The following is a 23,601-nucleotide window of genomic DNA, read 5'->3' on the forward strand; positions in this document are numbered from 1 at the left end:
TTCATGTCTCGTGAGTGTATCCGTTCATGATTGGATTTACCAATCCTGATATGTATCACTGAAACAGTAAGCTCAAACTAGTGAAATCAAAATGTAAATAGTGTTAGGGAGTGAGTGTGGGCTGTGCTTTTCCATATAAAGTGCATCATCTTACTTCTGTATCATTGGATTCTTCCCTCAGGATAATGAGTTGTTGAGTAAGAGCAAGTGAATTTGTGCATTATTATGTCTTTAACGCTTTTCATAGCCAGGCTCCCTGGTCCAAGAGAGAAACTTCCTGTCACAAAAATTAAGGCTTAAGTATCTTAGAGCTGTAAGAATAATGATAAGTGTTACAGATAAGTGTCATTGAGAATTTCTCTGTTTGGTCTATGTTACAAACATGTTTAAATTTCATTCTTTTGTTTTGTTACTCAAGTATTTAATGCCGTTCACTTACGAGTTGGACTCAATGATCCTTGTGGGTCCCTTCCAACTCAGTATATTTTGTGATTCTGTAATATATAGAAGATTAGAACAGATATCAGATATCTAGTAACTTGCAGTTTCTGCTTTGGTCAATAGTGGTAAATTCACTCTCAGTGAAAGAAGGATAAAGCAGATTTTTCAATATCTGTTGTTGCCAGGATTGCTACATCTCAAGAAGAAGCATCTATTCTGACTGTTTTGGGAGCAGGGCACTTCATTTGATGCCCTTGGTTGTCATGGAGTTTATCAGCTGCACTTTCAGGAAGGCTCCTTCAGGAACCACTTTTCAGCACCCCAGTGCTGAAAAGGGGTTTTAACAAGTGTTCTCCAAGTGAGTGACTTAGAGACCTTCGCATGTCCTCAATGCTTATTACTGGAAGGAATCTTTCAAGATGGTGCTGTTGTGTAGGAGGAGTGTGGTTTGTGTGAGCTGGGGACCTGTTGAGGACACATGCTGTTCCAGCAGTGGAGTGGAGCAGAGAGACAGTCCTGCGTTGTAGACAGGAAGCTTCTGAGAGTGACAAGATAAATACACAGGACAGATGTTTTGGTGAAAAACAGGAGAGCCACAAGTGGTGGTAGTCTCTCTTAAGGCTGTAAGCAGCCTGCAGCTAACAGTGTGGGTGGGGTAACCAGGAGTGAATGGTCAGTATTGTTCTTTCCGAGCCAGGGATCCTCAACTTTCACCCAGGATATCTTGTACACAAAGATGAGCATGAGCAAGCTGTCTCTTGAGCATGTGCAAAGGCCATTTGTGCAAGTTCAGAGTTGTCAGACAGCCCAGACAAATGGTCAAATAATGTTACTATTATCACTGTGTCTGTTTGCAAAAAAATTGTAGTTGGTAGAGTGGTTTTGTCAGTAGAAGTTGGGTAAGTTGTAGTCTTGTTACATGCCAGTACTGTATTAGCTTTGCTAATGTATCTGTTACAGTACTGATGTAGCAGATTTTAATTGTTCCTTTGAATGAAATGGATATAACAGTATCAAGATTTTTTCCACTAATTGACCTAGTAAGAGTTTCAGCTGATCATGTTTCTTAGCGTTGCTGTGCATGTATCTAGTTTGCATGTATTTATATCCAAGTAAAGCAAGAATTCATCAGCCTTTCATGGGGTAAACTTCACTAATATCTTTTAAATTCAAAAGTACTAGAAATATATCTTAGAGTATCTGTTGCAGTCATCAATTTTCTTATGCTCTTCCTCAGTCATTCATCTTCTGCCTTTGTTGGCTCTCATACTGTAGCTTAGATGTCATCAATTTTACATTGCATTTTTGCAGAGGATTGTATAAGAAAGTATCTTGTAAAGCCAGGAAAAAAAGTTGATTCACAGGTGCATTATTCTCTTACAGAAAGCACAGGAAAGATGAGAGCTCGATATCTAGTGTTCTGTACCTTATCCTTGGTTGATCTTACCCATTTGTGCAAATTCAGTTATCTTTGTGGATGACTGGTCTTATTGTTCAGAGGTGTTTATTCTAGGTTTTCATCCCCTTTAAACCTAGCAAACTGAACTTGCTTGCTTTCAAGCTTTTTCTTACTGGTTTGTCACCCTGCACTAGCTGGGCGTTCACACATGACGACAACTTGCCCAGTTGAGTGTGTGTTCTGATGCCACATGGTTGTGAGAACTTAGCAGTGATGAGGCCATAGCACTTTCTATGGTGCTTCAACTTTGATTTTCTTACCAGTGTCCTGTGCAACTTTCCCCTTGTGATGTGTGTGCTTCTTGCATCTCTCCTGTGCCCGTTTCCCTGTTCAAGCTTCCGTCTAGCTGGGGCCGTGAATCCCTTTTCCCAACACCCTGTATCTCTGCCTGTGCATGCCTCCTTTACTTCCTTTGCAATGGATCTGTTGCCAGCTCTGTCTGACCCCTCCTCAAACTCATCATGTACACCTACTTGCTGCCCCAGCTAGTTTGTAAAGCAGACTTACAGGAAGTGTTTGTGAGGGAGAGATCTTTACTTTCCTGTCTGGAAAGTAGATGTTGATTATACTTGGTTAGTTTTCTGTTATAGAAAAATATTTTAGTGCATAGTAATGTCAGAATATCTCTGTTTTGGTTTGTTTTGGTTTTTTTTTTTTGCATTAAGAAAGTGCTAAGTTTAAAAATGGGTTAGCAGTTAAATTCTTAATCAGCAGAGTGCAAGTGGCAGCTATGTGTGTTGTTTTGGGGATTTCCTCTATGCTATTGGACACAGTTGCTGTTTCTACACAGTGAAGGGAAGTTTGTAGTGGCTACAGTGCACGTGATTTTAGTAGACTTCTGGTGTTCCAGCAGAGATTAAAGAGCAATGCAGAAACTTAACTATCTCTGACAGTCTCTGGTTTACCTAGGTAGCAAGTTAGTTACAGATCATAATAACAAAACTTGTTTTTAGAATCATAGAATCCTAGAATGGTCTGAGTTGAAAGGGACCGTAAAGGTCATCTAGTTCCTACTGCCATGGGCAGGGACACCTTCTACTAGACCAGGTTGCTCCAAGCCCCGTCCAACCTGGCTTTGAACACTTCAAGGGGTGGAGCAGCCACAGCTTCTATGGGGAACCTGTGCCAGGGCCTGAGCACCCTCACAGGCAAGAATTTCTTCCTAATAACTAACCTAAACCCACTCTTTTTTCATTTGAAGCCATTGCCTCTTTTCCTATCACTGCCAACTTACAGAGCATTGATCCTCTCTCTGGTAGATAAATAGAGGTTCTTAAGTCTGGTTCAGAAGTTTCTGGTGCAGAGTCAACAAGATGTAGATTTCTAGATCTTTACAATTTTGTTTTTAGTGATGGATCTATGATCTCTATCAATATGTAATCGTTTACTTTTGTGATGTGACATAAACCCGCATATCTAGTATGTCTGAGGTCATGGAAGGCCAACAGTGTCTGACCAAGACACAGGAGCTGCTAGTGACCTTCCTGCTGGCTTGCTGGGAACTTTGGGCAGGTCATTTAACTTTTCTTGGTTTTCCACATCACCAAAATGAGAATCAAATACACTTTCAACAATGCATTCTAAGAGACCTATATTAGTATGCATCAAAATTCAAACTGTTTATTCTCTAGCTAAGAAGTAGTTTTAAGCTAATTGTCTTTTTTTTTTCCTCTTTTTTTCTTTTTTTTTTCCAGTTGGAGTGCCTCAAGCTCATTGCCTCTCAGAAATTCACAGACAAGCGCATTGGGTATTTAGGTGCCATGTTGCTGCTGGATGAGAGACAGGATGTCCATCTTCTTATGACCAATTGCATCAAGAAGTAAGGGTACCACCTCTCTCTCCATCAACACATGCTCTGAGGTTTCAGGATCAGAAAGTACACTCCTGACAGTGATGTTTTGAGTACTTCAGGTTTTTTTCCCCTTGTGTTAGAAAACTGGTATCTTCAATTTGTTGTATGCCATTGACCTTAATAAGGCTGTTGTAGTATTGCACTGTATTGGATGATCCTGCTTCCTTAGTGGGAAGAGAATATAAAATTGCACTGGTTTGGAAGAGGCATATGTAGAAAGCAACACATATTGTCCTGTGTTTGTTTGCTTCTGCTGATGAGCTCTGGAGAGTCGTCAAGGAGCAAGGCTGTGTATCTTACTTTCTCTTTAGGGTTGCCCTGACAGTCCTGATGAATGGTTTTCCTTGGAAGCAGGGCAGCAACTTGGGATGTACTGTCTCTGTGTCATTTTGCTGAAATGAGACAAGAAGGGATGGGAATTAATTTTTTTTAACACTTTTCTTCTCTCAGCAAAACGATTTTAAACTGTGACTTTTCTACATCATAGTATAGTAAATGACAATTAGTGTGTTTCCAGTAACGTTACTTTCAAGATGGATGGGAGCAGGAGTGGAACAGCTGGGTTCTGGGTGACTTACCCAAAGGCCTGTTTGGTTGTGTGTGGTGTGTCTGTTTTTATTATGATTTACTTTTAGCACATAAGCCTCTCATATATGAGCAAGTAAAGCACTGATCTTCACTTAGACTGTAGCCTCAAAGTGCTTGGAAAGAAACTTGACAAAACTGCAGGCCTGAGGATCTGCTAACTTTGGACCCAGTGTCCAGGAGATAAGAGATGTTTGTGTAAAGATCTTCCTCTGAAATGCCATACCTATGAGGCTCTTCTGTTAGAACCAGGCTGCAGGTTAACACCTTTTGATTGTTTATACTACAGTGAATTTGATAAGGGTGTCCTGAGTTTGAACTGGGAATGGGTCAGGCTGAAGCTGAGCAAAAATGGTGGAGAGCTTCCTACTACCTCCCTGGGTTGTTTATTGATTTCTCCTTTGGCTTTCTGTATCTACCACTTTGTCTTGTTTTTATCTAGACATTAAGGGATTTGATTTATGTCATTGTTTTTAATTATTTTATAGCAAGACCTAGATTTTTGATACAAAAGGGTGAGCACCCTCTTGAAGCAGGTACTTGCTATACACACAGCTTTATGTAGCTGCCAAAAATTTGTTAAAGGAAGGAAACAAAAAACCAACCCATTTAGTAGCATGTGCTGTCTGTTCCTTCACCCGCCTGTTGCCATAACTGCTTGGTGTTACAACCAGGATACTGTTCTCTCTCTGTTCTGCACCTCCTGTGTGTTGGGTTACCCACCACTGGTTTCCCTGGCTCTTCCATGGTGCAGTCCCCAGCTCCCCTTGCCTCCCAAGCCAGAAGCTATATTTTTTACTTTCTTCAGCATTGAATCCTGGGTGCTGTGGCAACATGAGTACCAAACACAGATGGAGAAGTAGTGTGCAAACAGGTTTTAAAGGCTGTTGAGATTGCCGTGTGGAACCTATGTTGTCTTGTGCTTAGTGTGACACTGGTACTTGGCCTCATGAATAGTATCTCCTGTTAGGTGGTTTAACTTCTTATTAACCACTTTTCACAACTTCCTTAGGCATATGAATAGGAAGAATTGCTGAACAGAATTCCTGTATGGTTTATTTTCAAGGTGTGTGAGTGGTGGGGTTTGCGGCTTTTGGTCAGGATAGAGGATACTTTTACGTAGATTCTTCTATCCTGTTTGGTTTGTAAATGCAGGAGCTAAAGTCTGTCCTAGAACATGTTTCATATGGGACAGCCCACAGAGTCACTGCAGGTCTGTACTTCATGTTAATTTCTTTTCTGCACTCAAGTTCCAAAATACAATGTTTTGGTTTTAGAAGTTTTAATGGAATTCCGTGTGGTCTTCCTTCTTCTCAGCTCAATCTCTGGATACCCACCTGATAGTTGAGCCAAGTATTTTATCTTTTTAATTGAGGATTCTAAGTAGAAGTAGTAGCAAACCCTGTGGTACATGCACTCAAAGCTGCTATTGTTCCCAAATTGTGCTCCCACATAGCTGAGAATCTGGAAGGTTCTTTTGGGCCATGCATGCAGCTGGTTAGATGACTGTAGCTATAGATACCTTTTTTTGTGTGTTGTTCAGTTTCTCTGTGTGCATGCTGATTGACTTTTTTTTTGTTCTCCTTTACAGTGACCTTAATCACAGCACACAGTATGTGCAGGGGCTGGCACTCTGTACTCTTGGCTGCATGGGCTCCTCAGAAATGTGCAGAGACCTTGCAGGAGAGGTGGAAAAGCTCCTCAAAACTTCCAACTCCTACCTGAGGAAGAAGGTACTTCAGGAAACTTTTGAATACTTTTTTATGTGGATTAAAAGGCAAGATTGATTGAATACCCTGGTAATATATGGAATATTAGATGACTGAGATGACAGTGGCTGAATATTTTCCCATTGTGCAAGGCAGAGCTCAACACTCCCTGTCTGTCAATAGCAAGAATGTGTGTAAGCCTCTAAAAGACAGGCCTCCAATGGGTGAGGCAGTTGTTTGCATTTTTATACTCTCTATCCTAAAGTTATTGATGGTAATGTGAACACCTGACCCTCCACAGACATTAGCCCCAAACTCATGGTCATCAGTTTTATTTCTTGACAGATAAGTCCAGAGAAACTTTAATTATTAGCAGTGCAGACTGGTATCTGAAGATTTGGACCTATTTGGTGTCTTCTGTTGATGATGGTGGTGACAGTAGTAAGAGAGCTAGAAAGGTTAAGGTCTTGAAATGTGAAAACACAAATTTTCTTGTTTCTGCAGCAAATGTGCCATAACATCTGCAGAATGTGATCACCCTCCTTCTTCTAGATTTATTTACTGATAAATTTTGGGAAGAGTGTGGAGCTGTAAGATTTAGGAAGAGGTGTATTGTTACTTCTTTGTCTAGTGCTGGATCTAGAGAGAGATTGGAGAGAAAGCAAAGCTAAGAGGTATTGCTGTATTCTGGGAAGAGGCCCTTAGTGCAATTCTCAAGCAGCTGCAAAGAATAGTTTTTCCTGTTGCTTTGGCATCCTAGAAAAAAGAGGCTTTTTTTTTTCTCTCCAAAAAACCCTGAAAGTATACTTTTGTTTCTCATAGCACCCATCACCTACAGGAGGAAGTTATTTTGTGGGGAGGGAGATGATATTCAAGGAAAAGTAAATGAGCCATAATTTGACATAAGTTTAATTATTTGCTTCCAATGCATTATCTCTTCCCTAGCAATAGGAAGACAGGCTGAAGTAGCCCTGTTAAAGGCAGAGTTGCTTTGCAGACAGTAGAACTTCTGATGTGAATAATGTAGAAGTGAACCATTTTTAGTGGGAGTATTAGCTTGTAGCTCAGTCTCCTGCACCCCAATTCATGGTAGTTTTATTGAACATTCTTCTGTGATGCTGTTTAGTGAAAAAATTTACCATAAACTTTCCAGACCTTTGTGTATCATGAAGTCTGTGACAGTTCCCACTATGGCAGACGTTCTCAGAAGGGGTATTGTTGTCATTGCAATCTATACTAACTGAGGTGTTTTTCCTATCCAGGCAGCCCTGTGCGCTGTTCATGTCATCAGAAAGGTGCCTGAACTCATGGAGATGTTCCTGCCAGCCACCAAAAACTTGCTGAATGAGAAGAACCATGGTAATAGCTGAGAGAGTACTTAGGAAGGCTAGACCATTCTCTACAGGATAGTGCACTCGCTACCTAAGCCTTTAGTTTGGAGGGAACTTTTGAGGTCTATTTGCATGATTTGTTTCTTCCCATTTCTATGCAATGAAAACAAATGTCATTCAGAAGGAAGGGATGTGTAGGATTCTGCTAGTCAGCAGGACTTTTACATGGCATAGGTGACAAAAGGAACTCTCTCGCTGTGTTTTGATACACTTCAGAGTAGTGGGTGAAATGGGAAAGTTTGGGATTTTTATCCAATACATTGCTTAAAGTGACTCTAAAGTGCAGTTTTTAGGTTTGGTTGTTTTTTTTTTTTTGTGTAGTCTTTCTCTAGATGGAGTTCTGAGACTGTCTGAGGAATGCCCAGTCCAGGTCACATAAGGTCAGCTAGGCTACCTAAATCAGAAGAGAAAATCAGGAAGTATGAAAAACCCAACATCCACAATGCCATTGACACATATTGTCCTTCTGGAGTCTTTTGTTTGTACAGAATTGTAGAGTGGTAGGATTTAGAAGGGTCCTTAGGGGTCACATAGCCCAACTATGTCTGTTACTGTATGTTTAGTTTATGGAAATTTCTGCAGAGCAAGTCCAATTTCCCTCCTCCTTTGGCCTTTAGTTACAGATCTAAGACATGAGCACATTGCTATCTGCCTCCCCTTGGGCACAGCTGCAGTCACAAATACCTGTAGTGGTAGATACGTTGAATTCAAGAATACTATTTTTTTAATGATTTCCTGTTGTTTTCTTATGATCTTTGTCACGTGTCTGGAGCCAATGGAGTTATGTTAAATGTAGATACGTTTTTCTTTTCCCCACCTCACGTTTAGGCGTTCTTCACACATCAGTTGTCCTTCTCACAGAGATGTGTGAGAGAAGCCCAGACATGCTTGCACACTTTAGAAAGGTAAGTGTGAACTGGTAATATTGCAGAATTAATATTCATGGCCTTTTAATAAAATCCTTACAAGTCTTTGGGTGTAGACTTTAATGATACTGTCTGCTTGTTATCTAAATTTTTTTAAAAAGGTATTAAATGTGTGAATCTTGTGTGTATCTAGCCTAATCTCCTTCAGTAAGTTGGGTAAATTACAGAACATCAGTCTTAAGATTGTGCAGTATAAAACATCCTAAAGTTAGATTTGAAGTGTTGCCTTTGATGGTCCCTTAGGGTTTTTTCCAGTCTTTGTATCTAATTGCATAGTGACACTATAATCACAAATGTAACAAACATAAAGAGACAAAGATGAAGAACCAAAGCTTATGCATTTTCCCTTGCCCTGATTGCATATATCAAAGCAGGAATGAAACTCGGATGAGGTTCATTTTGCAGGTACCATCTCTGCTACTAATGCTCAGTTAAGATGATAGATATGGGAAAAGAAGGAAGAGCTGAGTCCACAAAATTTAGTTACTAGGTACATTGTTTCTAGCTATTTCTTGTGGTTGTTTATGCTGTGAATGGTGCAACACTGACCTGTGCCTAATGCTCGCTTTGTCTGTTTTGTCCCTTTTGTCTGTTTGGAATCCTGCTGAGTTAGAATGAAAAGGTAAGAGTTAATTTTTCTAGATGGTGCATGTTTGCCTTGAATCTGTAGATGTTTGTCCCTTGTGAGGCAGTGCCTGTTAATGACACGTTTGTGATTGATGCTGCATGCTTAGATCAACTGTACTTGTCTAAGGCTCTTTGTATGCTGATCTTGTCACTTAAACCTCTAGGCCCATGGCAGCCCTGAATCTCAGTTGTGGCCTTCTCCAATCATCAGCCTGTTTTCCTCGCTCTCTCTCATTTGAGGAATACTTCAGGGAATTTTTTTGTACCTGTACAAGCTGTAGCCCTGGACCTTCTTCGTTTCACAAACTTGGCTTTGTGTTTTGCCTGAATCATGGGGCAACCTTGGGTGATTCCCAAAAGGGAGCAGGACAGACAGGTGTTTAGCTGCCTCTAGGAGGCTGTAAAGCCTTACTGTGCTAAAAAGAGCTACCAAGTCCAGCTGCAGTGCTGATATTCTTCATGGGTATAATTTGTACTCCAGAAGAAAGGGGGGCAACCCTCAACTGATCTCCAGGGCTGTAATGTTTCTCTCTGTTTGTCCTCAGTCCTGATAACTCTTGCATGTTGGAAGGCAAAGAAAATGTTCATCAGGGTTCTAGAAATGCTCTGCTTGTCTTTGTCTTGAGGGAAAATGTTGCAGCACCTTTTGATTTCCTCTTTAAGGCAGATATAGGAAATTCAGGGTTGCCTTTGTTTGTGTGTTTAGTTAAATGCATGTTTTCAGAGTAGTATATATGTCCTGAAGAGCAAAGGTAGGAACAAAAAGAGACGATGGGGAATCTCAGCTGGTTTCCTTCTTGCACTGTACCACAAGTGTAGATTTAGTACTTTAAAGATACAATATGGTGCTCCAGTCCCAGCTTAACTGTATCTAGTTGTGCCTTAGCTAAGCTGTAAGTATTCATATAGCATCAGCTCTAGCTGTGCAGGTTGAACTTTGTGGAAGAATTCAGACTGACTTGCTTTCAAATACAAGATTTGTTCTTGGACCTGTGCTTCAGAGCTGGGATTGGGGAAAGAACAACACTCTAATAGAACAACTCTCTTCTTCACAGCTTGTTCCCCAATTAGTTCGTATTCTGAAGAACCTTATCATGTCTGGATATTCACCAGAGCATGATGTGTCTGGGATCAGTGACCCCTTTTTGCAGGTAAGAACTGATGCAAAGTGACTGATAGCTTTAATTCTAGTACTGTGTTTTGAGCCTTAGGTGTGATGAGGTGGCGATCTCAGGGCAGCTGTGTTGATTTTAAGATTTTTGTGACTTCATTAGAGCTGATTGTGAAAATGCTCTTCATCTGCCCTAGTGAAAGACACCTGCCTTAGTTTAACCAGCAGTTGTAGTGCCTTACCCCACCCACGTCATGTGACAGAAGAGAGAAGCAGCAGCATGTGTTGGTCTCGCAAGGCTGTGCCTGGTAGTGAGGGGGCTCTGAACGGTTCTGGCTAGTGGGAAGAAAATGAGCACAACATAAGCATGTTCTTATTGATAAAGGTCTTACTCAGGATAAGCATTTTGCTTAAGAATGGAAATCAGCAGCTTGTTTTGCTTCTTCGCCACTCCTCGTAAAGTATACTGGGCATTTCATGACCCATGTCAAGCACTGCCATCCAATGAGCTTTTCTTTCCTTTATTTTGTCAAATAGGTACGAATCCTGCGGTTACTAAGAATTTTAGGGAGAAATGATGATGATTCTAGTGAAGCAATGAATGATATACTTGCACAGGTGAGGTCTGAAAGGTTGATGAGTGGTTTAAACTCTCTCTTGGTTTTTTAATAATTTGGATTCAGCAGCTCTGGGGAGGATACAGCTGCTTGTCATGGTGGGTGGAATTTTGCTGAAAGAGATGCGTGTTCACAAATGTGATGCTGTTTGCTAGGGATTAGTTACTTTCACTGCTTGTTCTGCACAACAGCACAAAGGGGAACTGGTTTGCTTGTGCTGGAGTTGCTTATTTTGTTTCCTTTCTTCAGGTTGCCACTAACACAGAAACAAGTAAAAATGTGGGAAATGCCATTCTATATGAAACTGTGCTGACTATTATGGACATAAAATCTGAGAGTGGCCTGAGAGTAAGTTGCCTTTGCTATGGCCTGTGTTTTTTTCCTAGGATTGTGTGTTAGAGTAATTTGTTTGGAGGGCATGAAGCAAGGTTGTTTCACCCAAACACAGCTCTGCAGTTGACTCTAGATAAGACTGTAGCCTTTTCAGAAAGTGGTGTTTGTTTTTGGTTTTGGGGTTTTTTAATAACAAAAATTAAAAAGCAGAACTTTTTGCAGACTGTGTTTCCTTGAGTGCAGGTGAGAGCCTGTGCTCGTGTTTCTTAGCTTCTCCTCTGCTTAGGCAGCTCTTGGAGTTCTTTTTGGCTAAGAACCACAATGGTAGTTTCGACATCTTGCCTTTAAGATCACCATGAGATGATGAAGATGACCAGCAGCCTTTTTAGATCACTGACCTTCCCTAATTCTTTCTGCAGGTCTTAGCCATTAACATTCTAGGCCGTTTCTTATTAAACAACGACAAAAATATTAGGTAAGTTGTACAAAGCATGTTTTGACAACACCCAGTTTAAAATGTGTGAGAAGCAATTACATAAAGATGATGCTGAGGTGGAGCTTTCCAGGAGACCCTGTTGGGATCACTGCTGTTGGGATTAGTGTGGCTGTCGAGCTTGCTGCTTTCTTGATGCATTATTTTTCTCTGCAAACTGTGGCCCTGCCCTTCTTAGTTGATAAGCCTGGGTATATGATCTAATTCTTAACTTGTGGTTTTTAATCAGGTCCACCTTTTTTTCCAATAACCCATGAATCCCCTGTGTTGTCCCAAGTAGTCTGTGGTGCAATTCAAATCGGAGATGGCATTGGAGATCTGACAAATTAGGCAAAGACTGTGTGCTGGTGGAAACAAGGGAGTTCAGTTGCGCTTTGGTCACTCTTAACCTGGACATGGAATTGCTGTAACTGCTAGAATTGAGTCCCGTCTCTACAGGCAGTTGGATATGGCAAATCATGATATGGGTCGCAGACTTCGGCCGTGGGAATTGTGACTCGTGCTAGTTTGTGTGTAAGATCCATGGATGTCTAATCTTTAATTGCCCTATTTTTCAAAATCTTTTTGAAGGCTGGACAGCTGATCTGAGCCCAGGAACTGGGGCAGGTGCTTGTCTAGGCAGTGGGGTGTTGTTAGGCACGTTACAGCTTAGTGTGGTAACTCACCTGTGAAGACAGGCCAGGCAGTCCCCTGGAGGATTTCCATTTGTTACTGAGTACAAGAGAATCCTGTTCTGTTGGAAAATAAGACCAAGTTTGGGGCAGGGGCAGTGTCTGTGCACAGAAATCAAATGGCTGCTGTCACACTGATGACTGTGTGTCCTTGTCGCAGATATGTAGCTCTGACGTCGTTGTTGAAAACGGTGCAGACAGACCATAATGCAGTACAGCGGCACAGAAGCACCATTGTGGACTGCCTGAAGGATCTGGATGTCTCCATTAAAAGGTAATCGAAGTCTCAGTGAAATAGACTCTCTAGGTTGACAGGCTATGGAAGGGGAGCAGGGCATAGGGGAAAATGATAATCCTGGGGAACCGTTAGTGAGATGAGTGTGAAGATATGGTATGGTTTGTAATTCAAAGAGGGTAATGAAGGTGTTTCCTTCTTTGGAAAGCTGCTGTTACATTTCATGGGGAAAAAAAATTTTTGTTTGCCTGAATTTTTCCAAAATGGAATCTCATTGGAGATCAGACTTGTGTGCTCTCAGTGAGATGGAAAGCCTCTGTACAGTATGATCCTGATCAAATCTACTCTGATGTGTTCCACCTTGTTTTTCTTTCCCAGATGAACAGGCAGTGCCATGTTGTCATGAAACAGTGTTAAGTCATCCAAATAATGTATTCTAGATTAAATGGATTAGGCAGTGGTAGAATTGAGACTAAACTTGATTGTTCAAACAATTTGCTTACAAACTGCTTACTGTTATCTTATCCTTTTATCGTTCTTTGTGTTCATTTGTCATTTAAATAGTGGTATGTTGCTGCTTCTCTGGCCAATGGGAAAGCTTGCTATCATACTTCTCGCTACAGAAATACTTTTTGTCATATACTCAGTCTTAGCTTCTTCCTCTGTTTCTTCACCCAGAGGGTGGTTGGGCACTGGAACAGGCTCCCCAGGACAGTGATCACAGCACCAAGCCTGACAGAGATCAAGGAGCATTTGGATGATACTCTCAGGCATATGGTGTAACTCTTGGGGATGGTCCTATGCAGGGCCAGGAGCTGGACTTGATGATCCTTGTGGGTCCTTTCCAACTCAGCATATTCTGTAATTCTGTGATTCTCATTACTTCAGTTATGTTCCTTTTACTCATAATAGTACCTTTCTTCTGTTTCTGTCAGTCACTCATAGAAACTTTTACCCTGCCTGTGTGGAATGCTGCTCTTCTAAATTGAGTCTTTCAGCCTGTCAATTCCTAGTTCTTTCTTTCAGAACTTTCTTCCTTATCATTATTCTTTCTGTAACTGGGTTACAAAGAGGGGTCTGAGCTCAGTACAGCATACAACATGCAGTGATGGGGACACTGGCACCCTTGTTGCATTTGTGGAATCTCTGCTACAGGCCAAAATTTCATTAAGCTTTCATCACATCATATACCTTCAAAATATACCTTAAAAATTGCTCAACCTCTCTTTTCCATCTACTCAGACTGATCAGATACCCTATAGATACTTGTTCTTACAGGCATTCTTCAAATTTATGCCCATCTTTGAATAAGATCTAGATTTTTTTAAAAATCTACTCAGTCTAATAGGTAAAGAATAGGGAAGAAGGTGGATTTGTCTTGCTTCTGAAACTTAGTTTAAACTGTTATGTAACGGGTATCATGTAATCTATTTTTACAGTTGCAATCTATGCCAAAACACAAATTTGTATCTTAAATGCTGAGCGAGCCTGGCTGCTGTTGCTGTTTGGTACCAGACTCAGTAGAGGGCTAGGCTGTAGAACAGCAAAGCCCCATTAAAGTTTTGAATAGAAGGCAACAAAACCATTTTATTGATGCCTGCTAGGAAAATACTACTGAGCTTCATGTCTGAGTGCTGTTGGAGGATGAAGCCTTTGAGTGATCCATCAGCAGAGCACGATGTTGCCATGCTGACACTTGTGCTGCTGACAATGCACTTCTTCATTGAAGCAATATGTTGACTGCATGTGTGTCAGAGTCCCCAGGTAGCAAGTTCCAAGGGCTGGGACTTGAGGGAAAGACATGATACCTGATTTTGGTTATCTGAAGCATGGTGTCTTCTCATCATGTAACTGTTGCAGTGTGTCTTTGGTCCATGTAGTATAATTCAGAATAGCTTTGCTATTTAATTCAAGTCTTTTTGTCTGCTTAATATGATCAAACTACATGATTAAGAGCTTCATGACAGAAATGAAACATGTAATATGACTGAAGGTAAGAAATACATGCTGAGGTAAATGCCTGGTACTAAGATTACCGTCTACTCCTGTGCACTTGCAGTGTTGCTATATCTGCTATAATGTGACTGAAAATTTAAACATAAATATGTAACCCAGTATGGTCAGGTGCAAGGAGTTGGGAACCAGTTGGAGGGATGGAAGTAATTCTAATAATGGTCTAGGTCATCAACTAGACACATGTTTAAATGTTAAAAGGTAACAATTTAGTTAAATATTTCCACCCTAAGTCTGAACACCTCTGTGTTTTCTCAGTCCCTGAGTATTAGTTGGGTAAAAGGCAAAGTAACACATTTACAATTCACCATTCTGTAGAAATCCTTATTACAGTAATAACTAGGAAGATGTTGAGAAGCAGTGCTGTCTAGATGTTCTCAGATTCTTGAGAACAAATAACTTGTGTCCAATACCATTTTAAAGATCAGACAGGATTGTTTAGTGAGCCTGCTTTAATGCATTTTAATTTAACTATTGCAAAGTTGTGCAGAAATTAATCTACTTTTGAAGGTAGTAGTCTTCATTCAAAAAATGTCAGAAGAATGAGAGACCTGTGCTAGAATCAACTACAGAAGCTTCAAGTAGAAAGGCCAAGGAATAGCCTCTGAGCTCTGGATGTGCACCAGAAGGAACAGCAGGGAACTGGTACTCTTGACTCGTTGTGGTGTCAGCCTGTCTGTAGGAGGAGGAATGAATGGAGCACCAGCGTAGCTTTGGGTTCTAGAAATCTTACATAGTCTATCCAACAGTGTACAGTGAAGCTTATCAATGAATACTTTAAATCTCTACTGTATATGAATCTCTAATATATGGATTGGAAACAGGTCTCTTCTGGATCCCTAAATCTGGAGTAAGCATGTTATAACGTGGATTAGTTGTTGCACTTGTGTGTCAGAAGTGACCAGCAAGTGATTACAAACACTTGGACAGTCAGAGTTTAATGCTGATGGACTCTGGTTGCTGAAAGATATTGCCAGCCTTAAGGACACATGGATAGATGTTTCTAGAACACTCCGCACCCTCGCTCCCCCTTAGTTTTTTGGAGGGTGGGTGTTTATTGTCTGCCTATGAACAGGAAAATACTGGCACATTTAGTGTGAAAGGCTATTCCCACAGAATTAATAAATATTGCTCTCTTCTTAATTAAAAGGCAACTTTGTTTTTGTAGCTGGACTTGTGGTTTGTGGGGTTTTTTCTTCCTTCACTAGGTGAAGATACTTGATTGGTTTTCTGTCTCTTGCCCTAGGCGTGCAATGGAACTGAGTTTTGCTCTTGTTAATGGGAACAATGTCCGTGGAATGATGAAGGAGTTGCTGTATTTTCTAGATTCCTGTGAGCCAGAGTTCAAAGCAGACTGTGCATCTGGAATATTTCTTGCAGCTGAAAAGTATGGAGTCATTTTACTTGCTATTAATTTTTGGTACATCCTCAGAATTGTGAGCATCTTGTATATTGTTCCTTCCCTTCCCCACTCCCCAAGAGAGAATGTGTTGATCATTTCTTCTCCGTTTGATCTGTGGGTGGTTTATCAGTTGTAGCCCACTCTGAGGAACAGGATACACTAGTGTTGGTGTCCCCCCTCAGGAAGCAGTGGGCCAAGAAATAACTGAGGGGAGATGTTCTGATGATGATGAGTTTCTTGCTGGTGTTGAAGGCTGGCAATTATTGCTCCAACTTGTTTTCTTAATTTTGTCAGATATGCTCCTTCCAAACGCTGGCACATAGACACGATTATGAGAGTCTTAACAACGGTAAGTGAAATTGCCTCTCTACATAAAATTTTCTTAATTCTTTAGGAAGTTACTCTTCATCAAGTTGGAGATGGCTGTAAAGGCTGGCGGATAATAAACACAGAGGAAGTGCACTTATGATAGTGACCCAAGGCAGCCAGTCAGAAATATGTAAACTCAGTAAATATGGCTGAGTGGTTTTTTAGAGGAAATGTATGATTTCAGAAACACACAAGAATAAGAGTGTGTAGCAGAGGATTTCTACTGCAGTAGTCACATTAGCTTCTAAGTTAGGACAGGTCTTGTCCTGTCTGATTCCAGTATATAGTACTTTCAGAGGAGAGTGAACACAGCCTTAAGTGACTTGCAAAGAGGAAGGGGGTGAAGCACTTTCTTGGAATTATTCTGAGTTTATCAAAGCTTATTAATGAAACTTCAGTTCCTCCTCTTTGTGTTTAATTATTACTCTTTACCTACTTTATTTATAAACATCATAGCTGAGGTGGAACTGGAGTATTGTTTTGGCAAACGAGGGAAGAGATCTTGATAGCTTGGGTAAGACAGTGTGTTTCCTCAGGCAAAGGAGTGGGAAGAGATTTATCAGTATTTGTGTTCAAATTTGAGAAGCTCATCAAGAAGGGAGTCTGGCTTGTGTGCTGTTTTGCCACCCTGAAACAGAGAAAAGTAGATTCCTCTGAACTGAGAATCGATTTCCATTAGAAGGTCGGCTGTGAGAATTGCTCTCAGATGACCTCATTCAATAAAGTAACTTCCTTTTCTTGACTGCTAGAGAAACCTTGTATTATAACCTCTTGCAATTTCAGGGTATCTATAGTATGGATTTCTCTGGGTACAGTTTTGTTCATTGGCAAATATGCTGTCCTGTACTTCTGCCTCTCTGAGCCTGCTCAAAATCAACCATAAAGTGCTCACAGATCAGAAGGCTGATTTTTATTTCCATGCACATCAGGTGGTTTTGTGAAAGGTAGCAGCAGCTGCTGGGTGTTACTGAGAAGGTGGATAGTAAAACCTAACAATTGTTCTTGCAGGCAGGAAGTTATGTTCGTGACGATGCTGTTCCCAATCTGATCCAGCTAATAACCAATAGTGTGGAGATGCATGCCTACACTGTGCAGAGACTCTACAAAGCCATCCTTGGAGATTACTCTCAGGTAAAACCAAACACGGCCAGCTTCATTTTCCTTGTTGTACTGCAATAAATATGCATTTTTACTAAGCATCTCAAGGTAAGCCAACACCACTCTGTCTGGCTCCAAGGGACAGATTGCAGAGAAGGCATGTTTTCTATAAGTTCACATTTTTAGTTTCTTCAGTTCTCTTACAGAATTCTTGATCAAATCAAACATTCCTCTTTTTTCTGCTGTGGAGAACTTCCTTCATTGGGAGGAAGACTAAGCTTGCTCTTGGAAATGAAGGTGGTTTAATTTATCATACAGGCATCCATTTATCTCTGAGGTTTCTCTGGTTTTTCTTCCAACAGCAACCCCTGGTGCAAGTGGCCTCCTGGTGCATAGGAGAGTATGGAGATCTTCTGGTGTCCGGTCAGTGTGAAGAGGAGGAACCAATACAGGTATAGCTTGGGAAAGAACAGCAGTGGTATCCCTGGCTGAGGCTGGAGCTGCTTGGTGCTGGCTATGTGAGGGGAATGCTTGCAACAATTCCTTAGCATTAATGTCTGTGATGGTGATGGACTCTGGGCAGGAATCTCCTTCCCCTGCTGCAGGCATGGACTGTGTAAACACTGGCTGTGTGGAGTGCCGCTGCAGTTGGCAGAATGGTGTGGTTTCAGTGCTAACCTGCCTTGCAAGGATTCTGCCAGTGTCTTAGCTGTCCATTTTGGTGATAAACCTGCCCTTATATGTGTGGAACAGGAACTGTATTTTAAAATTTGTACCATGAGATCTCCACCTGGATGCATCTGTCTCACACGCTTTGAACATAACGCTACGGGCTCAGAGTTGCAGAGGAGGTGTGACATGGCCATTAAGCAAGAGACAGGTTTTTACAGTATGCTCTGGCAGGCTTGCTGCAAAGCTCCTCTCTGTCTCAGCCTAACCTCTCTGTACCTTTTCAGGTAACAGAGGATGAAGTTCTTGATATTTTAGAAAGCGTCCTGATATCTAATATGTCTGCATCTGTGACACGAGGCTATGCTCTCACTGCCATCATGAAGCTTTCCACAAGGTTCACCTGCACTGTCAAGTGAGTTCTCATTGGTGGTGTACTGCACAGGGCTTTGTTGCAAATATGCTGGCATCAGTTGTCTTCAGTAGGAGTATTCCTTGAATATGTTCTGCTTCCATGGGTTACAAGAGTCATCCTGTTACTTGTTGGCTTTTAGAGTCCTCCTTTGCTCACTGAATGGAAGATGTCTGCTGTTTGTACTGTTTTCTCTATGGATGTCCTCTACTATATGGGACTTAATCCATGTTGCCATTTCTTGAAAACTCCTTATGGGAAAGAGAAGTCCTTACTTTCAGTGGGCTGTTCTTTCCAGTTCCTTTTTCAGATGATGGGGAGATGTTTCGGATGATGTTTCGGATGATGTTTCCTCTTGGAGGCTCCTTGGTGTGGGTAGTTGAGCTTTTTTATGCTGTACCTTAAGGTGGTGTGTTAATCACCTGCTGATGATGTTGTGAGAGGACAGTTCAGATACAGATATTGCATGGATACTGCAGGGACTGCTGTGTTACATGAGTTACAGGGGACTTGTGTTGAGCAGAGGCCAAGTAGCATCTTCAGGATGACACATGCTAATCCCTCGGTTATTGCTGATAATTCCGTGGTGTGTTTGTTTGTTCCCCCTGCCCCAACAGTCGCATTAAGAAGGTAGTCTCCATCTACGGCAGCAGCATCGATGTGGAGCTGCAGCAGAGAGCCGTGGAGTATAATGCACTTTTCAAGAAATATGATCACATGAGGTAAGTACTGATGAGTTTTGGTGTTTGAAAAGGGTCATTATAATGTGTGCTGATCTCCTGTTGATGACACTCCGGGCTTTGAGAGCTTTGTCTGGTGATTTTGGTAGGTTTACAGGGGAACTAGAATCCCTTCCCCATCTATAGGGTTAGTGAGTGTTTTAAGGACTTAATGTACCCTGCGATATTGTTCTGTGATCAGAGACTTTCTCTGCCAAAACATTTGTCCTGCTTTGAGCCTGAGCTTGACCGATTTTTACTTCTCGGTGTTGAATCTTAAGTGGTTAACCCTTCTGCAAAGATAACTCAGATGAGCTAACTCTGACTCACCTGCATATGGGACAGAGCAGTCAAGTGGCCCAGGTCTGCAGCTAATCCACCATTGCTCAGTTATGTAATTTTTATCTTGGATTTGTTATCCTAGCCCCATAGTGGAAACTGTCTCAGGTGCTGGGGGAAAACCTGAGACAGGAGGGCTCCTTTGGTTTTTAGCTGTCAGCTAATGTATTTACAGTGGCACAGAATGCCAGGGATTGCTTCTGACCACCTCAAGCTGTCATGCAATCTTACTGTTCCCCTGCATTGGAGCTCAAAAGAAAAGGCAGGTTGCCCTGTGTAAATCATCTCTTGAATGTTTAAGTATTTGGATTGGGATCCAGGAAGATGGCACAGTGTAACTATGTCAGCTTCTTTCAGGCCAGCACTGCTTGAGAGAATGCCAGTAATGGAGAAAGTCACCACAAATGGCCCTACTGAGATTGTACAGACCAACGGAGAGACAGAGCCAGCGGTACTGGAAACCAAACCTCCACCCTCTGGATTGCAGCCTGCCAGCCAGGTAACTGAAAGTGACTTGGGATGAGCTTCCACTACATGTCAGATCACGCTCTAGCCACTGCCAACAGTAAACTGAAACCATCTCCCTCCCCCTCTCTGCCTCTTTGCTAGTTCTGACTGGTGGTGATAGATCATGGCTCTGCTCTGATGGCTCTAGTGTCCAGAACAGGTGTGTCGAACAGGTCATTGTGGGCCTCCCAGGAGAGGGTTGGATTAGCTCTGTTGGTTATGGTGCTAATAATGCCAAGGCCGTGGGTCTGATCCCAGTATGGGCCATTCATTCCAGAGTTGGACTCGATGATCCTTGTGGGTCCCTTCCAACTCAGGATGTTCTGTGATTCCCCAGCCTGTCTCCATGTGCACGAGCTCTTTCCTCCTCTAGCTCTGTGGTCCCATGAGCATGGAAACAAGATCTCTTTTGGGGTGTGGGATCACAGTGAAACTAAGAACCCCTGTGACTGGCCAGCAGCTCTGTTGGTCTTCAGTTTGAGAACAAGTAGAATCCACTGCACTAAAAGACAAAGTAGCAGAAAGTTGAATATATGTAACTATTACATCCTCTCTCTCATTAGGCAAATGATTTATTGGACTTATTGGGTGGAAGTGATATAACACCTGTAATCCCCACTGCACCTACAAGCAAGCCAGCCTCTGCTGGTGGGGAGCTCCTTGACCTCCTGGGAGACCTCAACCTAACAGGTGAGCAGGCTGCGTTTCTTAGAAGTCCACATTCTCAATGCCAGGGTGCGATGAGAGGGAACTAGTTCTTCATTGTCTTTTAAGTCCTAGTTTTCACACTTATTCTTACCAAGATCCATATTAGCATACAGGTGGGAGTTGGGGAGTGAAGTCCCAGGTTGACTCTGCATGATTAGCTGGTGAGACTTGAGCATTTCTGCACTTCAGTCTGGGAATACTGTGAGCCTTTCCCGGAGAGGACTGGGAGATGTGAAGAATTAATTCCATTTGAATGCCTGCTAGCTCAAGAGGAGCTGGTTCTTGAAAGCAAAGAAGGGGAGGATGACAACACAGATTTTTTTGTAGAGCTTCAAGAAGTACAATATGCAGTGGTCAGTCTTTGGTGAAGAAGTAATTATTCTTCATTTCATGACAGCTGAGTAATAATCATTCAATGTTTTTTGTAGGTTCTCCAGTATCTGCCCCTGCACCCCAGATAGCACAGCCTCCATTCCTGCTTGATGGACTCACATCACAGCCTCTCTTCAATGATATTGCTGCAGGTTAGGGACATATAAATCCTTTGCCCTGAAGTGCCTCAGCACTCAACTAGAAGAGGAAACAAGGGATAGTAAAAAAAAAAAAAGGGGGGAGGGGATTTGAAAATGTGGCATAGACACTGGAGTAGAAGGGGCTGTGTTTAATCTTCAGAAGAGTTCATGTCTGGGGTAAATTAAATGCATGCTATGATGTTGAAATGATCTCCAGATTCTGTAGGTCTGCTGCTTTTTTGTTTTGTACAGGAATCCCCTCCATTACTGCATACAACAAGAACGGGCTGAAGATTGACTTCACCTTTGAGAGGTCGAACACGAACCCCAGTGTCACTGTAATCACAATACAGGCCTCCAACAGCACAGAGCTGGATATGACAGATTTTGTTTTCCAAGCTGCAGTACCAAAGGTAGAGCCACTTAGGGCAACTACAGTGAGAGGTAGAGGGCCAGCTGCAAACACTCCCTGGGCGGTGCTTTCATGTAGACAGAAACTCGCAAGGTAAACAAGGCTGAGAGCTGTTAAAAGGATTTCTTAGTGCTCGGTTTGGTCATCTCTTTCTAGTCTGAAAGTAAATGTTGTAAATGCAATAGAACACAGGTTCCTATCAGATTGGACTACTTTTGCTTGGACAAAATAGTGTTTTAAAATCATCACTTTCTAGGAAAGTTGCTAAACTGCACGCAAAAAAATGTTGAGTCAAAAAACATATTTTGGAGATGCTAATCATTCCCTTTAATCTTATTTTCTAAGAAATATATCATGTTCCTCGCAGCTATGAATACATGAAAGAGAAACTCTTCAAAGTTATTAGCTGCTTATAAAATTTGAATGAGTCACCATATGGTGATTAGTGGCAGTCCTCATTTAAAGGAGTGAATTCTTCCCTTGCACTCAGCTGCAGCACAAAATATGGGAGTCGGATATTGCCTAGTTTATAGTAGAGCAGACTGCTGAAGCAGGATGTGACTGGAATGCTCTCCAAATTTGGGAAAATACATTTACTTCTGAGAGTTTCACTTCTGGGAATTAGTATTCCCCTACCTTGGATTCAGGTTGGTTTCATACCTGCCATAGGAAGGTATTAGGAAAGAATGGGCCTCCTGAAGTTCTAATTTTCCTTGCTTTCTCCCAGTGCAAACAAGTCATTTTATGTTCTTACTTGATTAAGCACCAAATTTTCTCTTTGCTTTTCTTCAGACATTCCAGCTGCAGCTCCTGTCTCCCAGCAGCAGTGTCATCCCTGCATTTAACTCGGGGACCATCACACAGGTCATTAAAGTCCTGAATCCACAGAAGGTGAGTGATTCCAAGAAGAATTATTAAAGATACTGTCTTGGAATTGTTCATTTAGTGGCAGTCAGTTAGGGATTCATCTGTGATGAGAGGTAGGGAGTGATGGTAGTGAATGATGTGTTTTTCATGATGGTCATTTTGGTTAGGGTTAGGAAAAGGTTATGAAAAATAGAGTTTTGGGAAAAAAAGGAGGTTCTGACCTTCTATTTGGTTATACTGCTAAAACAGATTCACAGCTTTGCTATCTTGATTCATTCAAGTCTTACATTGGAGTGGTTGTGAAGTTTTCAGGTGACCTTTCCAGAGGAGCTCAGCCTAGTATTTATATGGGTGGTAAAAGTGGTGTCTGGAAAGCAAGCATCTTGCCATATGAAGATATTCAACATTTGTTCTTGCTATCTGCAGCAACATTACTTGAAATGTTTGCTACACAAAGAGTAGCTTGATACATATTCTTAACAAAATTGTCTGTTTTCTCAAGTGGTGTCATTTGTTTTTAATGTGATGAGCGTAGTTTTAAACAGTTGATTGAAAGAATCTTTAGGTGTGATGTAATCATAATTCCATTTGTTTTATAGCCTTCAGAGACAGGCTTCAAGACTGGAATATAACAGATTTGAGGGGAGGGAGGGAGGGATGTCCTCCTTAAGAGGCTTTGCAAGTGCTCAGATGTCATCAGAAAGAAAAATAAAATTGAGATCACATGTTTCTTCTTTTGAGGGACAACCTTAAGATCTTAAACGACTCTAAGAACTTAAAACATCTGACGTTTTTCATAGAAGTATGTCATGTTCTTTGCAAGTTAATACTTGCGTACTGCTCTAGATGTAAAGTATTGCTGCTAGACTGAAGTGCAAGTGAGAACACAATCACAAATTTCAGCCCAAGATTTCACTGAATGGCAGTCTTCTAGTGCATAGCTTTTGTGGATTCCATGCATCTCCCCTTATTTCCATGTAGTCTGCTCACCTCTGCCTATATTCAGCCACAAGGCTAATTATTCTCTGTCTTGTATACATCTGGTAGGAGTTTCTCTGTGGTGCCACAGAGCACCTTTCAAAGATCACCGTGAAAGTTATTTTCTGAACTTTGGAGGATTTAGG

General features: G+C 41.5%; 1 protein-coding gene and 1 non-coding gene across 4 annotated transcripts in view; both read left to right on the plus strand.

Moving 5' to 3' along the window:
- The window catches only part of AP1G1 (adaptor related protein complex 1 subunit gamma 1), a 38,999-nt gene that overhangs the window by 10,438 nt on the left and 4,960 nt on the right, over positions 1–23,601 (plus strand). For all 3 annotated transcript variants that reach the window (XM_027732977.2, XM_027732987.2, XM_039386175.1), the window contains 21 exons: positions 3,595–3,719; positions 5,929–6,070; positions 7,309–7,405; positions 8,266–8,342; positions 8,977–8,985; positions 10,046–10,141; positions 10,639–10,719; positions 10,968–11,066; positions 11,471–11,526; positions 12,376–12,489; positions 15,710–15,850; positions 16,160–16,214; positions 17,243–17,365; positions 17,695–17,784; positions 18,289–18,416; positions 19,031–19,135; positions 19,829–19,970; positions 20,542–20,668; positions 21,115–21,210; positions 21,451–21,611; positions 22,403–22,501. In XM_027732977.2, the coding sequence (XP_027588778.1) occupies positions 3,595–3,719; positions 5,929–6,070; positions 7,309–7,405; positions 8,266–8,342; positions 8,977–8,985; positions 10,046–10,141; positions 10,639–10,719; positions 10,968–11,066; positions 11,471–11,526; positions 12,376–12,489; positions 15,710–15,850; positions 16,160–16,214; positions 17,243–17,365; positions 17,695–17,784; positions 18,289–18,416; positions 19,031–19,135; positions 19,829–19,970; positions 20,542–20,668; positions 21,115–21,210; positions 21,451–21,611; positions 22,403–22,501 (2,163 nt within the window). The remainder of the gene's footprint in view (positions 1–3,594; positions 3,720–5,928; positions 6,071–7,308; positions 7,406–8,265; positions 8,343–8,976; positions 8,986–10,045; positions 10,142–10,638; positions 10,720–10,967; positions 11,067–11,470; positions 11,527–12,375; positions 12,490–15,709; positions 15,851–16,159; positions 16,215–17,242; positions 17,366–17,694; positions 17,785–18,288; positions 18,417–19,030; positions 19,136–19,828; positions 19,971–20,541; positions 20,669–21,114; positions 21,211–21,450; positions 21,612–22,402; positions 22,502–23,601) is intronic.
- On the plus strand, positions 14,081–14,167 carry LOC113994495. The gene has a single exon (XR_003543104.1). It is a non-coding gene; the product is annotated as a small nucleolar RNA SNORD71 (small nucleolar RNA).

This window comes from Pipra filicauda, unplaced genomic scaffold, assembly GCF_003945595.2.
Source record: "Pipra filicauda isolate LSUMZ 115617 unplaced genomic scaffold, ASM394559v2 scaffold46_size3722508_pilon, whole genome shotgun sequence".
NCBI lineage: Eukaryota > Metazoa > Chordata > Aves > Passeriformes > Pipridae > Pipra > Pipra filicauda.